At 30.7% G+C, this 26,981-nt stretch overlaps 2 protein-coding genes across 2 annotated transcripts; one reads left to right on the top strand and one right to left on the bottom strand.

The window, feature by feature from the left end:
* Positions 1 to 2,773: 2,773 nt before the first annotated feature.
* LOC130948917 (probable arabinosyltransferase ARAD1) lies at positions 2,774 to 3,493 on the bottom strand. Its single transcript, XM_057877778.1, has one exon. The coding sequence runs from the start codon at positions 3,491 to 3,493 to the stop codon at positions 2,774 to 2,776; it is 720 nt and encodes a 239-aa protein (XP_057733761.1).
* A 13,757-nt stretch (positions 3,494 to 17,250) lies between these two features.
* LOC130951216 (probable beta-D-xylosidase 6) lies at positions 17,251 to 23,280 on the top strand. Its single transcript, XM_057879849.1, has 7 exons — positions 17,251 to 17,872; positions 17,923 to 18,038; positions 18,513 to 18,679; positions 18,799 to 18,896; positions 18,975 to 19,322; positions 19,626 to 20,042; positions 22,465 to 23,280. The coding sequence occupies exons 1-7, from the start codon at positions 17,263 to 17,265 to the stop codon at positions 23,070 to 23,072; spliced, it is 2,364 nt and encodes a 787-aa protein (XP_057735832.1). The 5' UTR covers positions 17,251 to 17,262; the 3' UTR covers positions 23,073 to 23,280.
* The last annotated feature ends 3,701 nt before the right edge of the window (positions 23,281 to 26,981 follow it).

Raw genomic sequence — 26,981 nt, 5'->3', positions numbered from 1 at the left:
GTGTGAATATTTTTATGTGTTCTACAGTCTACAAACGAATGTTATTCTTGTTGGGCTTGTGTCTATAGCAAGACTTTTTTGCCGACCACCATTTGTAGATGATTGATTTCGGTTTTGTCTGGTTTCTGTTGGATTGGGATTTTTGATTCAAAGGTAAGTTGTTTAAAAAAAAATCCATTAACACAAAAAATTAAGGGCAATTTACTTAAATAAATAGAATAGAGAAAACGTTTACCCAAATGTGCAAAACTGATTCTTGTTACCTGCATGTGCAAAAAGCCATTTCTATGTAATCCGTGGCAACCTACCACGGTTTCAAAACGTGCATAAACCGTGGCAGGTCCTAGCGGATTATGGCCAAAAGATATAGAGTGTAAACCGTGGTAGGTCACCACGGTTTACTAAGGAGAGATGGCGTGCATAAACCGTGGAGAGTCACCACGGTTTATGAAGAAACTTGTTTGCACATAAAACCTTGTGGCTCACCACGGTTTATGTGTGATAAATAATGGCCAAAATACCTTGTTAATTTTATGTCCAAGAGACACAACTTATTTTTTATTTTTTTTATTATTCTTGTTAATTTTTTATTATTATATTTTTTATTATTATATTTTTCATCTCAAATTTTTTTAATGAAAAAAATGAGAATAAATTAGATTTTCATAATTTGTTCTAGTTTATCACCAAGCAGAATTACAAGAACACAAAATTTTGTGTCTCTATCCATCAGTGTCTTATCCTGTCCTATTTTCAGTGTCTTATCCTATTTTGTTGTTGAAAACAAAGGCAGCCTAATAAATACACACTATATAGTACATTTTATAAAAAAAAAAAATCATCTATTTCTATTGAATATTTATAATAAAATTTATTCGTTCTCTTTATGTATTATTGACTAATATATACTATAAAATTTTTACATGTATTATCAATTAGTTTTTCATTATGTTTATCCCTATTTTTCATTTTACACTATATTAAAATATTTATTATACTATAAAAAATATTAATGAACATAATAAAATAATTACTTTTTAATATTTTTTAGAGTACTCATTAATATTCTTATAATATAATAAATATTTTTTATTTTAAATTTAACAAATACTAATGTATCAATATACACTTATATGTGAATTTATTAAATCTATATAAAAGATTTAATCAATAAGCATGTTAATGAATATTAATATACCAATATTAACAAGTAATTATTTTATTGTACTCATTAATATGTTATAGTGTAATAAATCTTTATTTTATAAATAAAAAAATAAAGATGAATATAATGAGAGAGGTCACCTTAAGCTTAAACGAACTTTTGAGTAGTTTTTATAAGTTCGCCTAAGATTTTGAAAACTTCATAAAAACTCAAAATAAAAAATTAAAACACAGATTCTAAACATTAATGTTAGTGTAATTTATTTTTAAAAATATTTTTTTATTTTATAATAGAAAAAAAATCCAAAAATTTCATGGTGTTTATTATTGGAGTCTAATTTTTTTCTAATTTATTTTACATAACAAATTTTAAATATTTTAAATTTATTAAATTTCATCATTTTAAATTAAATATTAATTTTTTATTTTTTAGTAAATAGACATCAATTTTTTAAGCACTATAAAAACTATTTTCTTAGTATTATCTGATTTTTTTTATTGTACTCTTTCTATTATAAAAAGCTGTTGTTGATAAGACATAATTTAAGATTCTGCTAATAAATTTATTGTGCTAATAAATTCATTTTCTATTGGACATAAAATTAACAAGGTTTTCTGGCCATTATTTATCACACATAAACCGTGGTGACCCACGAGGTTTTATGTGCAAAAAGTTTCTTCATAAACCGTGGTGACTCTCCACGGTTTATGCACGCCATCTCTTCTTAGTAAACCGTGGTGACCTACCACGGTTTACACTCTATATCTTTTGGCCATAATCCGCTAGGACCTGCCACGGTTTATGCACGTTTTGAAACCGTGGTGGGTTGCCACGGATTACATAGAAATGGCTTTTTGCACATGTAGGTAACAAGAATCACTTTTGCACATTTGGGTAAACGTTTTCTCTATTCTATTTATTTAAGTAACTTGCCCTTTTATTTATATAATTTAATATTATTTTATATTTTACTGTTTATTTAATTTAATTTTTTATATGATAAAAATATTAGAATATTCAATAAGTATTGATATTATTGTATGTGTATAAATTGATAAAAAAATTCAATAAATATTATAAATTTTAATATTTATCCTTCTAATTTCTTTTTTTTAAATATTTTACTGGATATATATTCAAATTTTTATATAAAATAGTCATAGAAAATCAAAGAGTTGATGATGAATTTTTTAAGAAGAAGGCTAATATTTAAGAAGGAAAACATATAACTTTTACAATATCAACACCTGTAGATAGTTCTTCTACTTTAATGAATCACGAAGAAAGTAAGATACAACCTTTAAAAGTTTAAAGAGTTACATTTGATGAGTTTGACCTTAATTCTTTAGAACGATACCCTGAAAAATGGCTTCAAATTTGGCAATATTATCCAACTAAATAAAAATAAAAAATATTTATTTATTTAATTTTATAAAAAGACTTAAATATTCTTTTTTTATTTGATTAGATAAAAATACTCTTTTAAATTAATTAAATTTTAAAATTCAATTAATCCTAATTTTATAATTTCAAATAATTAAAACATCAAAATAAAAATATATTAAAAAAATAAAAAATCAAAATTATTTTTTATCTGCATTAAACATATTAAAAAAACAAAAAACAAAAATTTTCTTCATCTCGGTTGATAAACCCTGTGTCTTCTTCATCTTCTTCTCTCCTCTTCCTATCCTCTCTCACCACATCCTTCACCAGAGAACCCTGATCCCCTCTCAACCTCCCAAACCCAACCACAAGAAGCACACTATTCTTCACCTTATCCATCACATGCAACAGCAACTTCGGGTCCGCCACCGTGAACACGTGGTCCCTCCCTCCATTCCTCTGCCAGTACTTCTGCCCCTCCAGCCACTCCACCAGCGCTTCCTGCGTCTCCTCGTCACTGTATGCCGCCTCCGAGCCATTGCCTTGTTGGCTCGTCGACACCAGCTGGCTCAGCAACGAGAAGAACGGCACGTAGAACAGCTCCGCTTCTTCCGGGTCCATCACCCGGGTCACCGGTGACCCTATCCGATCTGACTCTGGATGGTTCATGTCTAGGAATAGAAACCACTCTCCCATGTGTTGGTGTCCTGGGTAGCTCAGCGAGGTTAGATTCTCAGGCGTGCCGCCGCCTCGGGAGGCGGACCGGGCGGCGATGACACCGTAGGTGAACCAAGTGGGAAGGTCGTACATGTAGACCTTAATGGCGAAGGACGAGGAATCTGCAGTGGCTATGGCGGCGGCGTCGGAGCAGGGTTGACTGGCGGAGGCAAAATTTACTGTCATGTCAAAGCCGGAGTTGTTGTCGGATTCAGATTCTGGCATGGTGGTGTGGTGGTTGGGGAAAGCGTTGAAGAGTGCACAAGTGACGAAGATAAATAAATAAATATTTTTTATTTTTATTTAATTAAAAGGGTGTTTTAGTAAAAGTGGTAATATACTATATATTTAAAAAAGAAAAAATTAAATGCTGATGTGAAAAATAAATTTCACATGTCTTATTGTTATTTGTCTATATTTTAAACGTATCAGTATGTATGAATTTATTATCGTACCGTAGCAAACATTTTTTTCTAATAATATTAATTAGATGAAGTAAGCATGCATATATAGTGGGGTAAGTTAAGATGATGATGGTTGTTGGTGAGGGGATCCATGGGTCCTATATTCCCATATAAAAGTGCCATAGAAAGACGAGAGTTTTAACTAACTAATATACATTGCATTATTCACAACACATACATACACTATAATACATGTAACATGTATATAAATACGCCCAAGCTAGCTAGATAGATTCATGAACTTATTAGTTCACTACCTTCAACATTTGGATTAACTAGTAGTTTAATTTGGCTCTTCCAAAGCTACTACATGTTTCTATTAGTGTATATAGTTTTGGTTTAATTTAGTGGAGTCATTTGGAATGTTTCTCTTTTTGCTGAATTATGAATCAATCTTGCTAGGATAGGAAATTAACAGGAATATAGGCGATAAGAAGCCAACAAACATGTTTAAATAGTATTTTATACTAATTAATTATCATTAATTATTGATTATTTAAATTTTATTTTTTAATAAATATAAAATTATCGATTATTAATTACTTTTTTTATTCTAATTCATCTTTTACTATTTATTACACAAATTCTAATTTTTCTTAAAAAAAACATCCAAATTCCCCAAAAAAATACCAAAACATAAAATAAAAACTCATTCAAATCCTAAAAAAAAAAACATATAAAACGTAGGAAAAAGAATCATCTAAATCCTAAGGAAAAAAACATACAAAAGATAAGAAAAAGAATCGTTCAAAACTAATAAAAAGAATATATGAAATTTAGGAAAAAGAAACATAAAAAACTAGTTAAAATAATCACTCAAAACCAAATAAGAGGAGGAGAAGAAAAAGAACCGTTGGGTGACCGATAACGACATCTTGAACGGTGTTGTGTACATGGTGGGAGACTCGTGGTAGCGCATTGCGAGAAAGAAAGACGGGACGCGAGGAAGAGGCCGCGCAACGTGACGAAAGACGTGATGGTGGTCGGTGGATGACGGCATCGAAAACTACGTGGAGACGGCAGGTTTATGGAAGGAGAGATTTTTTTTTGTTTTCCACGGTATCCCTCAACCCAACAGGCCAATAACTAATTCGTCGCGGTATTGAACTCCATTTAAGGGCTTGTCGCTGGTAAATAGATTGCTACATGTACAAGGCGGGATTCGAACCCCCTACACTTACTTAAGCAGACTAGTGAGCTAACCACTATATATACCATCCCAACTTGGTTATGGAAGGAAAAATTTAACTGTTTTCAAATAAATAGAAATGAATTAAGTTTTTTATGGATTGTTTTGAATGTGTATTATAAATGTGATTAGGATAAATATAAAAATAATTATTTTTAAATTTTAAATTTTGTTTTTTAAATTTTTATTTATTTATAAAATTTAAATTATAATAGAGTTGGCTAATATTAGCTTGTAAATAAGTTATATTTCTGTATTTTTCCATTATGAATTTATGATATGGTTTGCGTTTGGCATTTTACCTGCATTTCTTGAGATGCACCATTAATTAATTGTATTGCTTTATTGGCTTCTCTCCACCTCCCATTGAACCCCTTTTGATAACTATATATATAGGCATATGATTTGGTTTTGGCAAGTATACGGATTGTCATTTTTGTAATTAACTGATTATTTGTGCAAATATATATTCACATGAAAATAATAATTAAAATTAAAGATAAAAGATTGGCAAGTGAGTTCTGGGCTTGTCAAAATTCGCCAATAGATGGAGTGGGTTAGTTTGTCTTGCGAAAAAAATATATATATATTTCATTACTCTTTTTATTAAATTGACTCGTCATACATAATTTTTATATACTTTGGGAACAATTTTAAAAAATATATTATTATCAAGTTAATTAGAGTAAAACCCAAAAATAAAATTCATAACTTGATAATCAATTAACTAAAAGAAATACTTCATAAAATTCATGAGCTTATAAAAATAATTTATTTAAAAATACAAAAAATATTTAATTTTTTGGCTTTTATATAAAAGACATTCGTAGGTGTTTGCTGGTTGGTCCCACCAAAGCCTGTGGTTAAGCGGGGTAATTTGATGAGCATTTTTTTTTTTGGATTTAAATTTCAAGCTAATACAAATTAAATAGGTTAGTTTTTAGTCCGTTTGTTATCTGAGTTATAATTGTTAGATGATTTAATATATATTATTTAAAATATTTTTTATATTTTAATTATTACTTTATATCTTAATACCTATCTTGTAATTATTGTAAAATAAGGTGCTAATTGATGTGGTTATAGTTGGGTAGTAGATGCAATTACAAAATTATAAAAAAAGAAATTAATCTAAAGGCTAAAAAATTGTTTTTGTTTTTCAAATAAAAAATTTAAGGTTATATATATGTTAAAAAGAATGAGTGAAGATGCAATTATGCATGCATGAAATAGAATATAAACACATAATGGGTTTGGGTCAATAATAGCTGTTGTGTATTGTATGGTAAGAACAAAGAGAAGGAGACAAGAATATATGTCTCTTCAATTTTGCTTACCACAATTTGCGGACTCACCAAAGTTAGAGCTCCATCTTGTCTGGGCCGTCGGCAAGTGCCAAAGGAGAGCGAATTAACCAATTAAAAGTAAGTGTCGGGAGTTTGAACCCCGCCTTGTGCATGCAGCAATCCATTGGCCAGCGGCAGACTCTTAAATGGAGCTCAAATCCGCGACGGATTAGTCTTTAACCTGTCGGGTTAGGGGATACCGTTTGGATAAACAAAAAAAAAGGCAAAAACTCATGTGAAATCGACTTCACGTGAAGTTGATATTTGAGAGCCTTTAGATGAAAATTTAGTCAAATAAGTCAAATCATCTAACGGCTCTCAAGTATTAACTTCACGTGAAGTCGACTATACGTGAGTTTCCACCATTAAAAAAACGAAAATATCTTTATATAGTATAATTTTTGTTGGTAATGCTTATATAGTATAAGTTGTTTTGTTTAAATACACGACTTGTTCAATGTTGTTGATTTGAGAGATATAGTAAGAGACACTCAAACCTTACTTTTTGATAGTCTTCAATTGTGTTTTCAGTTGTTTGATCTTGTATCTAGTGGACTTTGTAAAATAATCTTCAATTCTTACCCAAATTTCATATGCAAATGTACACCCAACTATCTTATTTTTTAATACTACATCCATAGATGTAAGCAACGAAAGAATTAGATTATAGTCATCTAGGTGTCATTGCTTATACTTTAAGGTTTTAATACCTGCTAGTTAGTTTTCTGGTGAATCAAATCGAAGAGGAGTTCGATTTTGATGAAGATGATCTTGCATATCTTGGTCCCAAATTGCAAATAGTGCTTGTTGTTGCCAAGTCTTATGATTTGTCTCTGTCAATTTATTTGCAATTGGGTTGAAGGATCTTTGTTGAAGAAAATTAAAAGGGAGAGATACAATTGTTTAAGATGTAATTTGAGCATTTGAGCATTTGTTTAAATACAATTGATAGTCGACTTCACGTGAAGTTGATCATTGAGAGCCGTCAGATGATTTGATTGATTTAACTAAATTTTTATCTATCGGCTCTCCGCTATCAACTTCACGTGAAGTCGACTACACTTGAGTTTTCACCGAGAAAAAATCTTTATAATAGTGGAATTAGATAATGAGATCTCCATATTGAAGGCCAAGGATGATCAATGGCTCTTGATATCATATAAGAGTTTCAAAAGTAATAGAAAATGAACGAAAAGTAAATTTATGCAGTAAAGAGTGTGTGATATAGAAACAAAAAAGATAACTTGTAAATGAAGAAAACTAAACAACTTGTATATTGCATATTATTCAATCATACACTGAGTACTTATACCATCACATATATTTTAGCTTTAAGCCTTCAGTACATATGAGTGAGAGAATAACAAACTCTAACAACTCTCATAATTGAATAAGCAAGTCACTCTAACTAACTAGTTTTTCATATATATAAAATTACAAGGGTAAGATATAAGATTAATCAATTATGTTAGATATATATTAAAATTAATTTATCACTAAAATTAGTTATTAGTACGAAAGGTAAAGTATTAAATTGGTTTCCTATGTTTGGCCGTAATTCTATTTTAATCCTTAAGTTTTAAAGTGTCCTATTTGAATTCAAAAAAGTTTCATTTAGCATTAATTTAGTCCCACAGTGAGGTCAAAATTAAATAATTAACGAAATATCTTACATAAGAACAGTACAAGAACAAAATCGATAATTTGGAGAACAAGTACACGCTCCAAGGCACAAAATCAACGTGGATATTCTCTTTAGTTCTATAGAAAATATTTTATTTATATTATAAAAAAATAATAAATAAATGTATTGATGCATCTACGGTTAATTTTGTGCCTCTGGAGCTTGTACTTATTCTCCAGATTATCGATTTTGTTCTTGTACTGTTGTTGTGTAGGACATTCCGTTAATTATTTAACTTTGACCTCACTGTGAGACTAAATTGATGAATGCTAAATAAAATTTTTTTGGATTCAAATAGGACACTTTAAACCTTAAGGACTAAAACAGAATTACACAATTACGCCCAAACAAAAAACCAATTTAATACTTTATCCTTAGTATGAAATAATATGTTAAAATATAATATATATATATATATATATATATATATATATATAATAAAAATGAGTTAAATAACACATGCATATTATATAAATACATAATTATTTATTTTAGTGTCTGATGACTTTAGTATATACATATTATTTTTAAGGATCAATATTTTAAATTTCTACACAGATGAATAAATAATTCAAAGAACCCTACTATATTCAGGTGAAATCTTGGGCTAGCTCATGGCTAAAGATGCCAATATGTATTCATTATTAAACTTTTAAGAAGTCAATGTTTAGTTATTATATTTTTCACTATTTGGGGTTGATTCTCTTTTGTGTGAACAACTGTGGAGAATGAACCAAAGAGGTGATACAACAAGTGGCCACAAGAAACCCTTAAAAATGCTCCTACATGTTGTAAAATAGATAAAAGATATAAAATAGAGATGTATAAATAGAAGACTTTATTATTAATATAATTAGCTCAATAATTATTATATATATATAATAATATTATATGTTGTATTGTGTATATATATACAAAGATAAGAAAAAGTATTAAAAATAAAGAGAGAGAGATTTGCATTTGATACTATCTCAATATAATAAAGATGGTTAATATTGCTATTAATATTATATGTAAAGAGTAATAGAAAATAGAATTTAAAATACTTATAAAATAAAAGAAGAGAAAAAATTGTAATAGTAATATAAGGAGAAGGGTATTTGATTGCAACATAAAAGATGATTGATTTATTTGTATAGAAAGGAAGGAAGAATCTGTTGTTATTGTTGTGTGTCCATATCATGCACTGAGGATGTCTATTTATACATGCAAGGAGGCTATAATTTTCAACTATCATTAAATATAAGGACATTGATAATGTAGCCATTCAGCATGGAAAATATGATCTGTTCATGGTCATCCATTTTTATCCTTATCGCAACACTCCCCCTTAGATGACCATTAAGGATTATTGTCTCATTAAAACCTTACTAAAGGAAAACCCTGTGGGAAAAACCTCATTGAAGGAAAAAGAGTACGATATCCTCTGTGATGGGGACTGCCTCATTAAAAATCTTGTCAAGAAAAACCCAATAGGAAAAAAACCTGACCAAGGAAAAAAGAGTACAGTCTCCCCCTCTTGCCGACATCATTTAATGTCTCGAAATCGGCGCATCCCAATCTCATGTACCAATCTTTCAAAGGAGGATTTCGGGAGTGACTTTGTGAATAAATCTGCCAGATTGTCACTTGAACGGATCTGTTGGACATCAATTGTCCCTTGATTTTGAAGATCATGAGTGAAGAAGAATTTGGGAGAAATGTGCTTTGTTCTATCGCCTTTAATGTATCCGCCTTTAAGTTGAGCAATGCATGCTGTATTATCTTCAAACAGGACAGTTGGAGCTATCTTATGATCAATCAGTCCACATGATGACATAATATATTGAATCAGACTCCTTAGCCAAAAACACTCACGACTAGCTTCATGAATCGCCAGTATTTCAGCATGATTAGAGGATGTTGCAGCAATTGTCTGTTTCGTGGACCTCCAAGATATAGCTGTACCACCATATGTAAACAGATATCCTGTTTGAGATCTCCCTTTATGTGGGTCAGACAAGTAGCCAGCATCTGCATAGCCAACTAGTTGTGACTTGGATCCATAGGGGTAAAACAATCCCATATCAACCGTTCCATGAAGATATCGAAAAATTTGTTTGATTCCACTCCAATGTCTTTTGGTTGGAGAGGAACTATACCTTGCTAGTAAATTCACCGCGAATGATATGTCAGGTCGCGTATTATTAGCAAGATACATTAGTGCTCCAATGGCACTAAGATATGGTACTTCAGGACCAAGGATATCTTCATTTTCTTCTTTAGGACGGAATTGATCCTTTTTCACATCCAAAGATCTTACAATCATTGGGGTACTTAATGGATGTGACTTATCCATATAAAATCTCTTCAAGATCTTTTCTGTGTATGTTGTTTGATGAATAAAGATCCCGTCTTTTATATGCTCGATCTGCAGGCCGAGACAAAATTTAGTCTTTCCAAGATCTTTCATCTCAAACTCTTCTTTTAGAGTTTTTATAATTGTTGGAATCTCTTCAGGAGTCCCAATGATATTTAAATCATCAACGTACACAGCAATTATAACGAATCCAGATGCAGATTTCTTTATGAAAACACATGGGCAGATATCATCATTCTTGAATCCGTTTTTGGCCAGATACTCAGTAAGACGATTATACCACATTCGTCCAGATTGCTTTAGACCATATAAAGATCTTTGCAATTTGACTGAGTATAACCCTTGCGAATATTCATTGGATGGTTTAGATATCTTTAATCCTTCAGGGACTTTCATATAGATATCCCGATCTAATGAGCCGTATAAATAGGCTGTTACCACATCCATTAAATGCATATGCAGTTTATGATATGCAGATAAGCTGACCAAGTAACGTAAAGTTATCGCATCCACTACAGGGGAATACGTTTCTTCATAATCTATACCGGGCCTTTGTGAAAAACCTTGTGCCACAAGTCGGGCTTTGTAGCGCACGACTTCATTTTTCTCATTTCGTTTTCTCACAAATACCCACTTATATCCAACAGGTTTTACGTCTTCAGGTGTACGGACTATAGGTCCAAAGACTTCACGTTTTGCAAGTGAGTCTAATTCAGCCTTCATGGCTGCTTCCCATTTTGGCCAATCATTTCTTTGTCGACATTCTTCGACTGATCTTGGCTCAAGATCCTTACTTTCATGCATGATATCTACTGCCACATTATATGCAAATATTTCATTGACAATTGTCTTATTCCGGTCCCATTTCTCTCCTGTAAAGACATAATTTATCGAGATCTCGTCATTTTCACAATTTTCAGGTACCTGAACGTCTTCTGGCGTTATATCAGAATTTTGGACAACTGCCGGTGTCTTTACTATGTCTTTTTCAACAGGAATCGTATTTACCTCTTTTCTCTTTCGAGGATTTTTATCTTGGAACCGACAGGCCTGCCACGCTTCTGGCGTGTATTTGCTTCCGTGGCTATTTGTCCTACTGGGACATCAATTCGAATTGGGGCATTTTCCGCTGGTATATAAGATTTGGTTATCCTCTTTGTATCGGAAAATGCATCAGGCAATTCATTTGCTATTCTTTGCAAATGTATAATCTTTTGAACTTCTAGTTCACATTGCCCTGATCGAGGATCCAAATGCATCAACGATGATGCATTCCAATTAAGTTCCTTTTCAGGAAGCTTATTCTCTCCTCCTAATGTTGGAAATTTTGATTCATCAAAATGACAATCCGCAAACCGGGCTTTAAACACATCACCAGTTTGTATCTCAAGATACCTCACTATAGAGGGAGAATCATATCCAACATATATCCCCAATTTTCTTTGGGGTCCCATTTTGGTGCGATTAGGTGGTGCAATGGGAACATATATTGCACACCCAAATATTCTTAAATGGGAAACATTTGGCTGCTGGCCAAAAGCTAATTGCATAGGAGAGAATTGATGATAACTTGTTGGCCTCAAACGAATAAGTGCTGCGGCATGTAAAATAGCATGCCCCCAAACCGAGGTTGGGAGATTTGTTCTCATAAGCAAGGGTCTAGCGATTAATTGGAGGCGCTTAATAAGTGATTCTGCTAACCCATTTTGTGTGTGAACATAAGCTACTGGATGTTCAACACTTATTCCATTAGCCATACAATAAGCATCAAAAGCTTGGGAAGTAAATTCACCAGCATTATCAAGACGAATTGCTTTAATTGGATTTTCTGGAAATTGTGCTTTTAATCGAATAATTTGAGCCAGTAATCTCGCAAACGCCAGGTTGCGAGAAGATAATAAGCACACATGTGACCATCTCGAAGATGCGTCTATGAGGACCATAAAATATCTAAAAGATCCACATGGTGGATGAATAGGTCCACATATATCACCTTGAATCCTTTCTAGGAATTCAGGGGACTCAAATCCAATCTTTACTGGTGATGGCTTTAAAATTAGCTTTCCCTGAGAACATGCAGCACAACAAAATTCACTAGTTTTAAGAATCTTCTGGTTCTTTAGTGAATGTCCATGAGAGTTTTCAATAATTCTCCTCATCATGGTTGTTCCCGGATGACCCAAACGGTCGTGCCAAATTATGAATTCATTTGGGCTAGTAAACTTCTGGTTTACAGTGGCATGTGATTCAATTGCACTAATCTTGGTATAATACAACCCAGATGAAAGAGAGGGTAATTTTTCTAATATAACTTTCTTATTTGAATCATGAGTTGTGATACATAAATACTCATGATTTCCCTCATTCATCGTCTCAACATGATATCCATTTCGGCGAATATCTTTGAAACTCAACAAGTTCCTCAGAGACTTGGTAGATAATAGTGCATTATTTATTATAAATTTTGTTCCTCCAGGAAACAAAATTACAGCTCTTCCGGAGCCTTCTATCACATTGCCTGAGCCAATAATAGTATTAACATATTCCTCTTTTGGCACAAGATGGGTAAAATATATATCACTTTTGAGAATAGTGTGCGAACTTGCACTATCCGCAAGGCATACATCTTCATTACATATCCTTGCCATTCTTCAAAAACAAATAATAAAATGAGTAATATGCACAGTTAAATTGAATACTTGATCAGAATTATTTTCTAAGAAACACTGTACATAAAATAATGTCATATACTAAAATTTTTTTTAAAATTTGACACATTTAATAATTTCAAAATTCATATTAATATTTCATTATTTATGTACATCACATTTGAGACTTAAATACATAAATAAAACTTAACAATAAGTTCTTTACATTATTTATTTACATATATACTTCACAATCCCACATATTAAACTATTCCATCATTGATCAAATGACCAATATTTCCTTCAGGGTCCTCAAAGAAATCAGATACATCATAATGAGTGGTGGAGTTCTCAGCATCATTTGAAACAAAATTTGTTTCCTTTCCTTTGTCGTTCTTTTTCAAAGATGCCTGGTAAAGATCGACTAGGTGCCTTGGGGTACGACAGGTACGTGACCAATGGCCCTTTCCACCACAGCGGAAACACTTCTCCTCCGTTGATTTATTCTGCCCGATATTCCTTTCTTTGTCCCACTTCTGGTGAGATCCTCTCTTTTGAACATAATTCTTTTTCCTTCCATAATTTTTCTTGTTATTAAAAGCTTGCCATTTACCTCTTCTGGGGTAATGATTTGCCGCATTTACTTCAGGAAATGGGGCGGCGCCAGCTGGGCGCGCTTCATGATTTTTTAATAACAACTCATTGTTGCGTTCGGCAACAAGAAGGCAAGAAATTAACTCAGAATATTTTTTAAACCCTTTCTCTCGATACTGCTGCTGCAGGAGCACATTCGAGGCATGGAAGGTTGAGAAAGTTTTCTCCAACATATCATGATCAGTTATTTTTTCCCCACACAATTTCATTCGTGAGGTGATTCGAAACATTGCAGAATTATATTCATTTATAGATTTAAAATCTTGTAAACGCAAATGCGTCCATTCATACCGGGCTTGAGGAAGTATCACCGTTTTCTGATGATTGTACCTTTCTTCAAGGTCTTTCCAAAGATCTGCAGGATCTTTTAATGTGAGATATTCATTTTTCAATCCTTCGTCAAGATGACGACGGAGAAAAATCATGGCTTTAGCTTTATCCTTCTGGGATGCATTATTTTCAATCTTAATTGTATCTCCAAGATCCATTGAATCAAGATGGATTTCAGCATCTAGTATCCATGATAAATAATTGTTTCCAGATATATCAAGAGCATTGAATTCAAGATGAGAGAGCTTCGACATAATGAAAATATTACCTGAGTCTTCCTAAAGATTTGATCAGAGTCTCGTGCTGATAACGTGTTGTAAAATAGATAAAAGATATAAAATAGAGATGTATAAATAGAAGACTTTATTATTAATATAATTAGCTCAATAATTATTATATATATATAATAATATTATATGTTGTATTGTGTATATATATACAAAGATAAGAAAAAGTATTAAAAATAAAGAGAGAGAGATTTGCATTTGATACTATCTCAATATAATAAAGATGGTTAATATTGCTATTAATATTATATGTAAAGAGTAATAGAAAATAGAATTTAAAATACTTATAAAATAAAAAGAAGAGAAAAAATTGTAATAGTAATATAAGGAGAAGGGTATTTGATTGCAACATAAAAGATGATTGATTTATTTGTATAGAAAGGAAGGAAGAATCTGTTGTTATTGTTGTGTGTCCATATCATGCACAGAGGATGTCTATTTATACATGCAAGGAGGCTATAATTTTCAACTATCATTAAATATAAGGACATTGATAATGTAGCCATTCAGCATGGAAAATATGATCTGTTCATGGTCATCCATTTTTATCCTTATCGCAACACTACAGAGCAAAATAGTAATAATAATAATAACAATAATAATCAATTAATTATCTTGTCGTAGCTTATGATTTCATCCAACTTGCTTGGAATTAGTTAGAGAACTTTAGTGTTGATTTTCAACAATGTTTACCAATGTTCACACAATGCAACCAGACACACATTATTTTGCTAAAAGCAAAAGCCAATGCAAGTGTGTGTGATTTTGTATTTAGCTATCATTTTAATTTGTTTTATTTGTTGAATGCTGATGTGATATATCGCAATTCAAAGAAATCAATGATCACTTATTCATTTCACACCATGTATTTAGCTTCCATTGATTATTAGTACACTAATACGCCATAATCTACTTAATTTTATATAGTTACCAAAAATACTAATTTCTTCCTCCTTTATTTTCCAGTCCAAAACAAGTAATATATATAAAAAAAATTCACATGCCAACTTAATTTCTTAAGCAAATCTTGAGAACGTGATGTTACATTACACAATATTAATTTCAAGATGAGAGATCATGATCAATTGACTTTGACAGCTTAATTACTTGCATTTGCATCCAACATGAATTATGTACGGCCATGTATATAAATTCTCTTTCGGTTAAAATAGATCAAGGTAATTGTGGAAAAGTCTAAAGTTAAACTATTATAAGAAATTAAGAATCAATAATAGTAGTAAAATGAGATGTGATGTAGGTCCTCTTAATTAAATGTAGCATGTTGGACTCAACATTTAACATAATTAATTTGATAATATTGTTTGTTCTATATGGATCGGAATAATGTGTTAGTACTTAGGGGTGTTCAAATCCAAACCGATCCAAATTAAACCGCTCATCCAATCCAATCCAAACCGAAACCGATTAAAACCGCATTAATTTGGATCTGATTGGATTTTATTTTTTACAAACCGCTGGATCGGATCGGATTTCGGATCTACTTTTCAAAACCGATCCAATCCAATCCAAACCGCACAATGTGATATAATATTATTATTTTATTATTATATTTATAATTATACTTATAACATGTTTAATTTATTATATATTTTTATATTATTTATGTATTATTATTATTTAATAAATAGTTTATGTTCAAAATGTTATTTATTATTTATTTTAACTAACCTATAATTTTATTTCTATGTTATGTTATCGTTAGTTTTTTAAGATATTGTTGAGACTTATTATGTCATTGTTAATTATTTAAAATTTGATGTTAAGACTTGTTATATGTATTTAATTTTTTTAATTTACAAAACCGCAAATCCAATCCAATCCAAACCGCTTGAAATTGGATCGGATCGGATCGGATTTTTTTTAAAACATCATCCAATCCAAACCGCACCGCAAGTAAAATTAGTGTTCGGATCGGATGAGTTTTTGACTCAAAACCGATCCAAACCGCACCGCGAACACCCCTATTAGTACTTAGTATAACTTATGCCATTATCCATCTAAGTAGAAAAATAGGCACATAAATATGTCTCTTCTTGAGTCTTGGGTCAGGATTCCTTACAACATACAATATATAAGAATATAAATTATGAAAGATTCCAAGAGGAATATGCAGAACCTTGGTGGAAGCAATGAAGCATGCGAAAAATGGACATGGAATTTGGATAAAGAAAAAAAATTGAGGTATCTGGACCTGTGAGAAGGAATAAATGTGGTTTCCAATTATGGAGAATCTATTAGAGGGATTTGTATTTTCCAATAGAAAAATGTGGAGAATATATTCCCTCATTCATACTTAATTTTTTTTTATCAGATGGATTGGATAACTCCTAATTTTTAGTATTACAATATTTTAACATTATTTAAAGAAACCAAAACACAAGATCAAAGACAAAGATAAGATGCGAATTTTTTTTTTTTTTTGAGCTGTCAAGTGAAATCAATCTCCCAACTCCTTTTTTTTTTTAACAGATTTTTTTTTTTTTGGGTTCCAAATTTAGTTTAAGATGTTTTTGTGATTTTGGACTGGAGGTAAGACGTTTATGAGCTTACTACTACTAGATCACATCCATATAGTTGAGTGCAGTGTATGTTTATATATTATTATTTTTTTCATTTTTACCATCTTTGGGTATTGTCATGTTTATTTGTTTTGGGTCTGCACTCTCTTGTACAACAATAGGCCCAATAACCTTGATAGCAATTTGGTTGCGGTTGGAGCCCAGATTGGGATGCAAAAAAACCGTAATTTAAAAAAAAAATATAAGTAGACAATGAAAATATGAAACAATATGAATAAATGAATAATAGATGTATCGAATATTTATTTTACTAGATATATACATGATTATTCTAATATTAAAATTTAGATGAATAACTTAAAATGTAATATATTTTTATTTAATTGATGATTATTAATGTTGTTCAAAAAAATTATTGGTTACTTAACATTATCCTTTAAAAAACCCAAAAATTTTGACTGACATTGTAGAAACAGAAACAAGTCAAAAGCAAATGACAGTGATTGTGTGGTTCTCCCAAGATGAGCATCGCCATGAATGGAGGTTTTATCTTTTCTACTTCATCCTCCTCCTGCTTCTTGGATCAACCACGCCGAACCCACTTGCACTAGATTACCCGTGCAAGCCACCATACCACTCTCACTACCCATTCTGCAACACCTCCCTCTCCATCCCCGCCAGAGCCACCATCCTCACTTCCCTACTCACACTTTCCGAGAAAATTTCACTTCTCTCCGACAACGCCTCATCCGTCCCCACACTCGGCATCCCCCGCTATGAGTGGTGGTCAGAGTCCCTCCACGGCCTCGCCACCAATGGCCCCGGCGTCACTTTCAACGGTGTTGTTAACTCCGCCACGTCGTTTCCCCAGGTCATCGTCTCCGCCGCGTCCTTCAACCGGACGCTCTGGTCCCTCATCGCCGCCGCCGTGGCTGTGGAGGCCAGGGCCATGTATAATGTTGGGCAGGCTGGGTTGACTTTCTGGGCACCAAACATTAACATTTTTAGGGATCCAAGGTGGGGGAGGGGGCAGGAGACTCCAGGGGAGGATCCCATGGTGGCTTCTGCTTATGGAGTTGAGTTTGTGAAAGGGTTGCAAGGTGGCGCTGGAATGATTGGGAATGAGGTGGTCTTGGGGGAGAAGAGTTGTTAGGTGATGGTGGTGATGATGATGATGCTAGGCTTATGGTGTCTGCTTGTTGCAAGCATTTCACTGCTTATGATTTGGATATGTGGCACCAGTTTTCCAGATATAACTTCAATGCTGTGGTAACACTTTTCTTTTTCTTTCCTTTTGGTTAATTGGTTAGTTCTGCAATCTGTGTTGTGCTGGGGTGGATTGATCCAATAGGAGGAGGAAAAGAGAGATAATGCTAAATTATAGGTGAAACACTTAAGAATGAGTTAGATTTAAACCAACATACATGGTTTATGATAGCATATAATGCCATTGTTTGAGTTGTATAGCTGAGTTTTCCCTAAGGGGGAAATGGCTATGTTGCACAAATACAAATGCAAGTATTGAATATAACACAGTATGATGCCTAAATACGGCGATTTTATGAAAAGATTAGTCACAATAGGAAGTTGAAGGTAATATAGTGTTTGATGCAAATATGCATACATGAATATAAATAAAGTATTTGTCAATCGTAGGGAAATGATTTGTTGTTGTGGGTGGAATCGGATTGCAGGATTGGCATACTTTTGGGTGAAAATGGTTCTGCTTGGTTGTGTTTGTAGGTTTCAAAGCAGGATTTGGAGGACACCTATCAGCCCCCGTTTCGTGGATGCATTCAGAAAGGGAAAGCGAGCTGCTTGATGTGTTCCTACAATGCAGTTAATGGAGTTCCTGCTTGTGCTGATGCAGATCTATTGGGACTGGCTAGATACAAGTGGGGATTTAAAGGGTAAGGCTTCCTTTGAGCAACTTATGAACTAATTTGATTGAAAAATTATAGTAATGAATTAAGAGCAGTTTTGTTGGTTATTATGGATGGTGGTTTTGAGTTTTGACTATTTAGTGTAGGTATATTACCTCAGATTGTGATGCTGTGGCCACTGTTTTTGAGTATCAGAAATATGCAAAATCCGAGGAGGATGCTGTTGCTGATGTTCTCAAAGCTGGTATTTATGTTTCTCATTTCATGTGTATTGGTTAATAGATAGTTTTCCTAAATATTTATTTCATCGGTTAAATTTTAGGTGTGGATATTAATTGTGGAACATATATGCTTCGGCATACTGAATCTGCCATTGAGCAAGGAAAGGTGAAAGAGGAAGATATAGACAGAGCTCTTTTTAATCTTTTTTCTGTTCAAATGCGTCTTGGGTTATTTGATGGAGACCCAAGTAGAGGACCATTCGGCAAACTAGGGCCACAGGATGTTTGCACCCCACAGCACTTAACACTGGCACTAGAAGCGGCAAGGCAGGGTATTGTACTGCTGAAGAATGATAAGAAGTTCCTTCCCTTGGATCAGAATAATGATGCCTCCTTGGCTGTCATTGGCCCTATGGCAGTTTCAGACAAATTAGGAGGTGGCTACTCAGGTATGATTTTTGTATCCGAGCATTATAAATTCTCAATTTTGATTGTTTCATTTGTTTTATATTTGTTCAAGTGATGGGATAATATGCTATATATAGAGTCTATTAATCCTAATTGAGACAAAATCTTTTTATATTTGTCTTTGTCTCTCCTTCCAAACATTTTCTTTCTATTTGTCTCCATATTTGTGTCGTGCAATACAATCCAAACAGAACCTTTGAACATGATTGATGCTATGCGTGCTTCTCTATCGTTTGGAGGATCCTGGTGTTGCTGAACCATATTTTCTTGTGTTTAAATCGTAGGAATTCCTTGCTCCTCAAAAAGCCTATACGATGGACTTGGAGAGTTTTCTAAGAAGATTTCATATGCTCCTGGTTGCCATAATGTATCATGCAATTCTGATGATGGTTTTGCTGAGGCTCTTGAGACTGCCAAAAAGGCTGATTTTGTTGTTATATTTGCGGGCCTTGACATGGCTCAAGAGACAGAGGATCATGACCGTGTTAGTCTAATCTTGCCTGGTAGACAGATGGACCTTGTATCAACCATTGCCGCTGCTAGTAAAAGTCCAGTGATTCTTGTTCTTACAGGTGGAGGACCACTTGATGTCTCTTTCGCGGAAAGAAATCAGCAAATTGGAAGTATTCTTTGGGTTGGATACCCTGGGGAAGCTGGTGGAAAAGCACTAGCCGAAATTATATTTGGAGTGGTCAATCCAGGTATGTACTGTTATATCTATAAAATATAAATGAATACCGTGTTTAGTTGCAAGTTTCTAAATTATTCTTATTCAATGTTAACTGATTTGGAAGAGCTTAACTAAATTTTGACTTGAATGAAAGAAATATGTAATTGAGGGAAATTCAGGAATCGATCATTCCATTGAGAGTGTGAATAGACAATAAGGATGTCAACAGTGTTACCTGCTTATTTTCATTTGTGAATGCTATGAGTCACAAGAAGTGACGAATTTGAAATGACTGTGCTGTATTATGTTTGTTATTATCTTTTTATAATATGATTTATTAATTCTATTAGGTAAAGTAAATTAAATAAAAATAACTGTAAATAATAATAATAGTAAAAAATTATAACATATTAAAAAAAAGTACTAAAAATACTAAAAATATACTATATAAAAAGATCATCTAAGAACTTTCAGATTTGTTTCAATTACTATAAAATAAATATTTAATTTTTTTAATTATTTTTAGTATTCTTTTTTATAATTATAATTCTCGTATACTATGTTTTAGTGTAATTTTTTATAATATAGATTATGATTCTATTAAAAAAATAAATTAAATAAAAAATTAATCATAAATAATAATAAAATCATAAACGTTTGATTCCAAATTAATATTAAGAATAAGATTATTGAGAATAACATTCTTACGTTAATACTTAAAAAATGTAACATATTTGATTAAATATTCTTTTATATATATATATATATATATATATCTAAAATTTATATTTTTTATTTTTATTTAAAAATATATTTTGTCTATTTTTATATGTTATTTTTATTTTAGTAAGTAAATATTAATTTTATTATAAAATTAGCTAATAACATCAATTTAAATATCTAAATTAAAATGATAGGATAATATAAAAAAATTATTTAAGTTAAGGTCTATTTTAGTAATTTTTTATCTAAAAGTGATTTTAAATGGTATAAGCCAAACAACATTTATTTTACTATAATCAATTTTGATACAAAAATTACCAAACATAAATCACTTTAACACAAACTTACTTCTTATCAAAATCAAGTTTGCAAAATCAATTTTATGTAAACTCCCGTTTACAAACTGTAATCCAAACACACACGAACTTAGCTTAAACCTACTGAAAAGCTAAACAATCTAGATTAAAATTTGTAAACAAAAAATTATATAAAATTAATTTTGTAAAATTAATTTTAATAAAAAATGAGTTAATGTTAATGTAAAAGGAACCTAAAAATTAGGATTTTTAACTTTATGTAAACATGAATTGAAAGGTAGAAGCAGAATCATCTTCGTTTTTAGAAAAATAATTGAAATTTTGAAAAAAAAAAAACTAAACCGCGTATTTAGTGTTTGATGCTCGAACCGTTAAACCGAAGACACCTTAGTGTTAAATTAAATCAATAATAAAAATAATATCAAATGGTAGGTTAAACTAGATTAAGTTTAATAGAAAGCATAAACAGTGACACTGAAAGATGATTACAAAATGCATCCGATGTTCCCGATCATACGTCCTCTGGATCGTCGAAGTTTGGATCATTGGCATCCAGAGCCACCGGGCCAATCTCCATCTGCCAGTAGTCTTGGCCGCCGATCCACGTGAACTTTCCGCCGTGGCCTCCCTTCTTAGACATTTCGCTGAGTCCGCTGGCCGATTTCCGGCTTTTCTTCATCTCTAAAAGCATTCTCGCATATAACTTGCGGACCTTTCCCGAGATCATCGCCTTGGGGTTCTTTCCCTCATACTTCATTCTCACTGTTTTCGTTTTTCACACTTTGAACACTGATCACTGACTAGGGAAAAGGAATACAATGTATTCATAATAGAGCACAAGTAATAAAGTAAATTCTAAAATTCTAGCCAAACAATATAAATTAGATACAAAATACCTGAAGACCTTTAATTATCGATAAAAACTTTTCTTCCTCTAATAGTACCAAGGTGCTAAGCGCATTCAGCAAAAATTAATCCTTGCTCACAAAAAATTGTATTTAGAGATAAAGGAACCAATTGTGATTTTTTACTATTGTTATACATACATATATATAGTATGAGTTTATCTTATCAAAAGTTTATTTTATTAAATCTTATCTTATCAAAAATTTATCTTATCTTATTTTTAATTTAAATTTTTTAAATATATTATAGAATAACTAATTATTCATAATTATTTATACACTAATTTATTCAAATTATTAATATCTTTTTTAACAATTATACAACAAAAAATAAATTAAATTAAATTAAAAAAATTTATATTTCAATACTATAATCTAATAAATTTCTAAATTCAATAAAAAAAATTATTATATTCATTTTTAAGTATGGATGACTATAAATCTACAATTGCTGTTGGTTAATTCTCAAAGGCGATATCTTTTAAGTATGAAATTTGTTTTGATGCAGCTGGAAGGTTGCCAGTGACTTGGTACCCAGAGTCGTTTACCAACGTTCCCATGACTGACATGAGCATGCGAGCTGATCCTTCTCGTGGATATCCGGGAAGGACCTACCGATTTTATACTGGAAGTAGAGTATACGGATTTGGGTATGGCCTAAGTTACAGTGATTACTCGTACAAGTTCTTATCAGCTCCAAGTAAACTAAGTTTGTCTAAAACTATCAAACATAACTCCAGAAAGAGTTTATTAAGTCAGTTAATGAAAGCAGATTACGAAGTTGATTATGTTCGAGTCGATGAGTTGCAAAGTTGCAGCTCATTGAGTTTCTCGGTGCACATTTCTGTGACGAACCTTGGTGAGTTGGATGGAAGCCATGTTGTGCTGTTGTTCTCTAGAGGGCCAAAAGTGTTCGAAGGCTCGCCGGAAGCACAGCTGGTCGGATTCAGTCAAGTGCACACTACTTCTTACAAATCTACTGAAACAAGCGTTTTGGTGGATCCTTGTGAACGCTTGAGCTTTGCAGATGAACAAAGAAAAAAGATATTGCCCCTGGGAAATCACATTTTGAGCCTGGGGGATGTTGAGCACACTTTTTCAATTGAAATGTATTGAATTCTTGATGACATGTCAATTGTGTAAATTTATTGATCACATGTCACACAAATATAAATGTCTATCAATGCTATAATAAATTTCTTGAAAACTGATATTTGTACTATTTTTTTTAAGTGGAACAAAAAAAATTGTGAGAGAAGTTGTAAGGTGAAATATCACTTTGTAATCAACTGAGAGAAAAAAAATATAGAGTATGTGTTCCTAGTACATGTAACAGTCCTCTAATAAATTTGGACATGAATAAATTTTGATGAACATTAAAGATTGGTTACTTTTAATGGATAGAAACTGTAACAACTAAGCCAAGTTGGAGTTGGTATAAGTGGTTAGAATTCAGGTCTTGGATTCATGGTCCTCATTTCAAGGATTTGATTTTTCTCCTATCAATGTATATAAATTCTTTAAGGCACTATGTGGAGTAGTTGGAATTGGACCTTCCTTTAATAGAGACTACAAATACTACTAATATGGAGATTGCACAAAGCCAAATACATAAGCAAGCAATTGATTTATGCAATTTGATTTTGTGGAGTTGGTGAGTCCAACACATCCTATCAATAAATATCCATGTACTTAACCCCTAACCCTAAGGATAAGACAATTTGTTTAATACTTAAAAAAAAGCCTCAATTACCGCGTGAATTTATAATTGAGACTATAAAAGGACAAGAAAAATGAGACAAATGATTTTGATCCATCCAACATAGTAGCGCAGCAGCGAGAATATGTCGAAGAATGCGAATCGCAGAAGTACAGTGTGTTTGGAAACTCGTTAGATGGAAGAAGCACGTTTAGACTTTTTGAAAGCTTCAACTTTTTTGTTTGATAAATTTTTTTCTCAGAAGGTAGAAGTAATTTTGCTACCAAAACTATGTTTTAAACTTTTGCGTTTTCCTAACGAGCTTTTGGTCATAGATATTAACTATTTATTTATCTTTTACCAACTTTATCTTTCATGTATGCTAGGTGGATGTTACAATACTCCCCTCATGTTTGGAGTTTTGAAACTCCTTTATATTATCAATATTGTAATGTGTGTTGGCACAGTTTTCTAATAGGTATTTTATTAATAGAGCTTTTATTATATATTGAAAACTTCATCAAATAATTAATGTCAACAATATTTTTTTTAAAAATTAATATTTAAAAAATTAACACTAACATAAAATTATATTTTTAAATAAAAACCATAAAATAATTATAAAATATTAATAGAATATGTTGCTTAATAAAACAAAAATTAAAAAAAACGTTGCTTATAAATTATTTTTATAAATTAATAATTTAATCTCCCATCTTTACTTATTAAGCAACATTTTTTTAATTATTGTTTTATTAGTGTTAATTTTTTTATTGAAATAAAATAAAAAAATTATTGTTTCTGTAACAATTTTTTTTATTTTTATCTTTTAAGATTTATTTTGTTTTAAAATTTCATAAACTCATTACAGTCATACTGGTATATTTTTATTTTTATTAATTTAATTTTATTCACATAATTTAAAATTTTAAATTATAAAATCTTTAAATTAAAATTTAAATAAATATAATTTAATTAATAACTTAATTTAATTTAATAAAAATAAACGTATTCATATTATTATATTTATATGATTAATTATATTTATTTGATTTAAAAAAATAACTATTTAAAATCTTTAATTATAAATTAAAAAATTAATATACTCGTATTATTTTTAATATGATTATGTTTATAATACTCCCTAATAGTTTGGTAAATCAACTGTATATAAAGTTTTTAATTATTTAATGAATCAATACTCTATATATTTTTATTTTTAAATTAGTTTTTTGCAGTTAAAATTTCCATTATTTTCTTTATATTTATTTTACCGCTTCTGCTTTAAATATTAAAATCCTTTATATTTATTTTACTCCATGGCTCTCTTTCTCAAATCTCACTTCTAACCAAATCTATCACTACCGTTCACTATCGTGACCGGTGTCTCGTTTAACGTTACATCTCCTTCATCATTTTTTATTATTCTATTCGGATATTATTCTATTCGGATATGTTTTTAAACTATCTTCAATTTTTGTCCCTATTTTAATTGTTCTGGTATTCTATTTTTGTTCCTATTTTAGTGTTTTAAATTAAAATTTAAAATTTTACTTTCTAACTCATTTAGTAATCTAATTCTAAAAGAACATCTTAATATTTAAACTTAATACTAAATAATATATTTGATTCTATTAATTAAATTTAAATTCACATTTTCGTGTTGTTTCTTTTATTTACCAAAGATAAAAAATTCAAATTCAAATTTTTATTTTTTAATTTAATAAAACAACTTTAACTATTTAAAGAGTATTTTTATCATTTAAAATTATATGAAAGTACATTTTAGTCTTTTAAAATCAAATTTAAATTTGAACATTATAAATTTATTAAAGAGTAAAGTATTGTTTTTGTTCCCAACATTTGGGATAAGTCTCAAAGTTATCCCTAATGTTTAAATCGTTTTATTTAAGTATCTAACATTTTTTAAAAAACTGAAGTCAAACATATATTCTCGTATTAATTTTAAAAGACTAAAAGTTTTTAAAAATTAAAGTTATTTAATTTGAATTAAAAATTTAATTTAATTTTAAAAAGAATAAAAATAAAAAATTATATTTAAATTTAAAAAGATAAAATTATCTTTTTTAAAAATTAATTTAAAAATTATAAAATATTTATTTAAATATTAATAAAATGACAAAAATATCTCTTTGGTATTGATCGTTGTTTACATGCATCAAAAACTATAAATTTAAACAATAAAAATTATTTTAGGATTAAATTTGTTTAAATGAATTAGAAAATAAAATTTTAAATTTTAATTTATCAAATATTCTTATAAATAATTTTATAAAGACAAAAATGTCCTTATAAAAATTAACACTGACTTACAAGCTCAAACAACCAATCTAACAACAAATTATATAATTTTTGTCTAACCCTAATCTCACTTTAATTATCATTCATTTTTTATTTATATTTTTTTTTATTATTTAAAAATCATCAAATTCTAATTTGAAATGATATCATTTAATAAAGAGTAAAGTATCATTTTTGTCCTCAACGTTTGGGGTAAGTCCTAAAATTGTTCCTAACATTTAAATCGTCTTATTGAGACAGAGACTAAGAGATAGAGAATCAGTATCATGTTTGTTGGTTCAGAGACTGGTACTAAAATTTCTGTCTCTATCCCTAAAATTTCAGTATTTCAGTACCTCCAAAAAGTAAGGACACAGCGGACTAAAATTTTTAAAGATGGAGACTGAAACTTTAATAATATTTTATACCTAAAATATTCTCATTTCAATTAATTAATTCCAATTTTACCCTTTGTACAAATTAAATTGGAGTTTCATTCTTGTTTTAATTTCTGTCTCCCACTTTGCACCAAACAGAATACTGAGATTTATTTCAATCTCTGTCTTTTAGTCTTTGTCTCTCAGTTTCAATCTTTTCGTCTCTATCTCTCCACCAAACGCTACCTAACATTTGAAAATTGGCTCAATGTTGTCCTGCTATTAGGGATTTGTCCCAACGTTTTCGTCCTATTTACGTCCCTAACATTTTAAAATAGTCTCAATTTTGTCTCGTCGTCAATTCTGTTAACATATCTCTAACGACAGGACAACATGGAGCCAATTTTAAAATGTTAGATACTTAAATAAAACGATTTAAACATTAGGGATAACTTTGAGACTTATCCCAAATGTTGGGAACAAAAACAGTACTTTACTCTTTAATAAATTTATAATGTTAAAATTTAAATTTGATTTTAAAAGACTAAAATATACTTTCATATAATTTTAAATGATAAAAATACTCTTTAAATAGATAAAGTTGTTTTATTAAATTAAAAAATAAAAATTTGAATTTGAATTTTTTAT

Source organism: Arachis stenosperma, chromosome 9 (assembly GCF_014773155.1).
Source record: "Arachis stenosperma cultivar V10309 chromosome 9, arast.V10309.gnm1.PFL2, whole genome shotgun sequence".
NCBI lineage: Eukaryota > Viridiplantae > Streptophyta > Magnoliopsida > Fabales > Fabaceae > Arachis > Arachis stenosperma.
This window is presented reverse-complemented; position numbering and strand designations above follow the sequence as displayed.